The following is a 3,832-nucleotide window of genomic DNA, read 5'->3' on the forward strand; positions in this document are numbered from 1 at the left end:
CGAGAGCGCCTCTCACAGAGGCTTTAAAAACTCTAAAAATCCCAGCCTCCTGGATTCACCCCAAACTCTCTTCTGAAGCAGCACAAATCTGTGCTCACCTCTGAGGTCTGTGTGGATCTCACCTCTGCTGGGGGACCACGCCTGGGGCACAGGGCCCAGATCTCATTGAAGTGAAGGGCCACTGCAGTGGTTAAGTCAGTGCACCCTCACTGCGCAGTCTAATGAAACTGGGAGCACATTTTTAACTTTTTTTTACCATCGAGGCTGAACTACTTCAGTATGAAAAGGGAATCTGAGGTGAGCCAGGCAGACCCCATCAGCTGCCCTGCCACCCCCCATACACCTCCTGGCTACACCCCCCACTTGACCACTCAGCTCAAACTGTGACCTGCCCCTCCACAATACTGCAGAAATACAAGTGTTTTTGTAAACATCTCGTTCTGCCCCCGAAGAACACAAAGCCAGTGGAACTGGTGCGCGAAGAGGAGAAGCAAGTCAATGTAGCAGTAAGGGATCTGTACTGCCTCTTGGCAAATTCCACATTACCTTCTGCATTCAGTGGCTAGTCGACAGGTGCTTTCCCACTTGTTCTGGAGCTCCGAAATAGTCTGCTGAACCACTGGCTTCTTATTTTTCTCATTTCTCATTAAAGTCTCTCCTAGAGCTACCATGTTTTGTATTTTGGTCTCTACTGCATCTTTGAGAGCTGTGATTTCCTGTATTAAACAAGAAGCAGAAGCAGTACATATACAACTACTTTTGGTAAAAAATAAAAAGGTGTTACCAATGATTTTTTTCATACTTTCTACACTGCTGTACAAGACAAAAGAATTCTCCTTCCAAGATATCGCATAACTGATACATAAACGGATAGATCATCTAGAGCATCCTCATTCTAAGTAGTCAGAGAGAGAAGACACCAAACAGGTTAAAGAGACCCATCCAGGCAGCAGAGCAGCCCATCATGACAACACTGCAGGGCACACACTTTGCAGTGGCTCTCCGGGTGCCCCAGCTATGTTACCTACCTCCCTCTCCACCTCAGGAGCAGGCTATGATGGGAAGGCACATGGCCACCAGCACCTTATGAGTTGAGTGCTGTTCCACTCAGAGATGCAGCAAAGAATCTCATCTTACATGTAAAATAAACTATGCAAAACCAAAAAAAAAAAAAAAAAACCCCAAACCCAAGCACTCTCCACCCACCCAAGTAAGCCACAAAACTACAGGCTCAGCAGTGTCAGGATCTTTTAGCAGATTATGATTCATCAAGCATTCCCCTGATATTAGCATGAGCTGTGAAGCGGAAAAGGAATATACTTAACACAATACCTTCACCTGTCTGATCCTTTCGTCTGAGGGCAGCTCACTTTCCTGTGAACTCAGGTTATTAACAGCCTCCTCAAGCTTTTTGATCAAGCAAGAAACATCCTGGGCAAGTTCTTCAAAATTTTGTCCTTCCATTGGAAGTCTCTCTGTATTCCCAGTCATTTCACTTACATGTGTTATCAGAGTGTGATATCTACTAATAAGATCATTAGCTTCTGAAATGGTTTCATCTGTCAGTCCAGCTTCCCTCAAGGAATTTGCTAGCTGAGCCATGGAGTCAAACGGTTTTCTGAAAAACACAAAACATTAATGAACATTGATCGATTTGTTGCAACAACATGGAACAACCTTTAAAAGACAGTTCTTAGGGACCAAAGAAATCGATACCTCTGCGTTAATAGTGTTTTATAGAAGTTTTCAAGTTTTGTCTCATCTTTTTTCATCTCTTCTAGTTTTAATTCCTGAGCAGTGAGCCATTCTTCCAAGACCGTGATGCTTTCTTCAAGGCTAAAGGGGGTATAAATATGGACACAGGTCAAAATGGGAGGCATTACATGACTAACACCTGCTGACAGCAGTGCTTTGCTGAAAAAAATAACATAAATATCATGTGCCTGATCAAGTAAAGTTTTAAGCACAAGCTTAATTTCAAGTATCTCAGTTCATGTCACTTCAACTATCCATAAGCACGTGCTCCCATATAACACCGAGTCTGCTACAAAGTGAAAAAACACAGGAAGCATACAACAAAACACTCACTAGACTTCATTAAAATAAGAAATAATATTCAATAAAAAGCAGGGTTGTTTGCAATCCACTATGGATGTTTAGCAATATATCTTTTTACATGGCTTGTGATTAAAACGTCAGAAACTACATTAGTTCCCTACCTATTAAGCTGCTGGAGAGAAGCACCAAGTTCCTTTTCCCTTTTCTGACATTTGGAGATCAATCTTTGTAGTTCTGCTTCTTGATCTCTCACGCGGCTGTTAAGGTGGTTAATGCTTGCTTTGGGCAAATAATGCTTCACTTTATTCAATAAAGTTTTAACCTCTTGGATATCTCTGTCTTTGCCTTCAGATGTTAGGAAGTGCTGGATAAGAGTACAAACACGAGATGCATTTATCACATCTGCTGTTGTATAATACATGTTACAGGAGCTTTTCAATGGCTGTTATCTCTACCGATATTTTCTACAGTAATTCCAGTTCCTGATACAGAATATATGTGAATTCACAGTTTGCTGGCTATTGCACTTGGAAATGAAAAGTTGCTGTTCATAAAACAAGGAGAAAGTGAAGTAGACAACTTGAATTTTCTTCTCTACAGCACAAATACACACAACAGAATTAAGCAAGCAGCACTCAGATCTAGCACTGATATCACAAAGTCTCTTCTGCCACTTAACTGTGATTGCTTCTTGCAGATGTTGTGGCTTCTCCATCTCTTTTGTGTTGATTCTGTCTGACTTCGAGTGAAAATCTGGCTACAACAAAGTGAATGCAAATTTTTCACATCTGAGTCCACTGGAGGTCAGAATTTCATTTTACTCTTCATGTACTTGACTTTCTGCATTTTTGCACACTGAAGTACTTGGTCAAAGTCCATTGACTTTCACTACCTCCCTGCCCCACCTCTCACTTGCCCGGCTGTGACTGCAGAGGAACACTCATACTCCATTTTAACAAACTTTTATTTTCACTCCACGTATTGTCCTAATGCTTTAAGTTACAGGAAATGTTCTTTCAGCCTCCAGTTACAAAATCAGCATAGGTGATTTCGCTCCCAAGAACAGTCTCCTGTGTAAAAAAGTAAAACTTCAAGAACAATCAGCTTTGGAAATTAGAACATTTTAATACTTTACCTTTAGCCTCTGCAGCCTTTCTTCCAGTACTGGTTTTGTTTCTGATGGGTCAAAGCAGTCCTTCAAAGACAGCTGAGTGCTGCTGAACCAGTCATTAAAATTCTTGCACTGACCTGAAAAAAGAGACATTCCAATTTTCTTCATTAACTGTATTCTGTAAAAGAAAACTCTATTTAACATGAAGATCTCAGACAATTTGTAATTATGTTTATCAGAGCTGCTGTCCAAGGTTGCTTTCCACTCACTGTGGGATAGAAAATGCTGCAGTTCAGACTTTTTTTTAATCTAACATTAATTGACAGTAAATGCAGCTCGTCCCTTGGAAGAGACAGTCTGCTATACAAGGCAGTTTCAGTAAGCAAGGTCTGGATTAGCCAGTTGGCAACTTCTCTCATTTCCACACAAATACATATATAAATAACATATAAAATATAAATGACAAAATATAAGTAATAAGAAATAAAAACAATAACATAGGAAATACAAAAACAATACATATAAATATAGTAAATGTACTATACATGCACATATGCATATAAATATTGTAGAATTTATTATTATATATGCCATTATATAACAATATGTAAAACTATTTTGAAGATGAAACTACTTCTGGGCCTAATTCTACACCTGCACAAT

The 3,832-nt window shown here is 39.9% G+C and overlaps 1 protein-coding gene across 1 annotated transcript in view; it reads right to left on the reverse strand.

The window, feature by feature from the left end:
* Window positions 1-3,832, reverse strand: part of LOC104497249 (nesprin-2-like) — a gene marked incomplete at its 3' end in the record, with an annotated part of 121,190 nt that overhangs the window by 69,447 nt on the left and 47,911 nt on the right. Inside the window, exons 36-40 of the mRNA XM_010140483.1 lie at window positions 3,194-3,306; window positions 2,220-2,422; window positions 1,717-1,836; window positions 1,333-1,618; window positions 547-716 (exon numbers count right to left, since the gene is read on the reverse strand). Coding sequence (XP_010138785.1) covers window positions 547-716; window positions 1,333-1,618; window positions 1,717-1,836; window positions 2,220-2,422; window positions 3,194-3,306 — 892 coding nt within the window. The remainder of the gene's footprint in view (window positions 1-546; window positions 717-1,332; window positions 1,619-1,716; window positions 1,837-2,219; window positions 2,423-3,193; window positions 3,307-3,832) is intronic.

Source organism: Buceros rhinoceros, unplaced genomic scaffold (genome assembly GCF_000710305.1).
Source record: "Buceros rhinoceros silvestris isolate BGI_N320 unplaced genomic scaffold, ASM71030v1 scaffold667, whole genome shotgun sequence".
In the NCBI taxonomy this organism is placed as follows: domain Eukaryota; kingdom Metazoa; phylum Chordata; class Aves; order Bucerotiformes; family Bucerotidae; genus Buceros; species Buceros rhinoceros.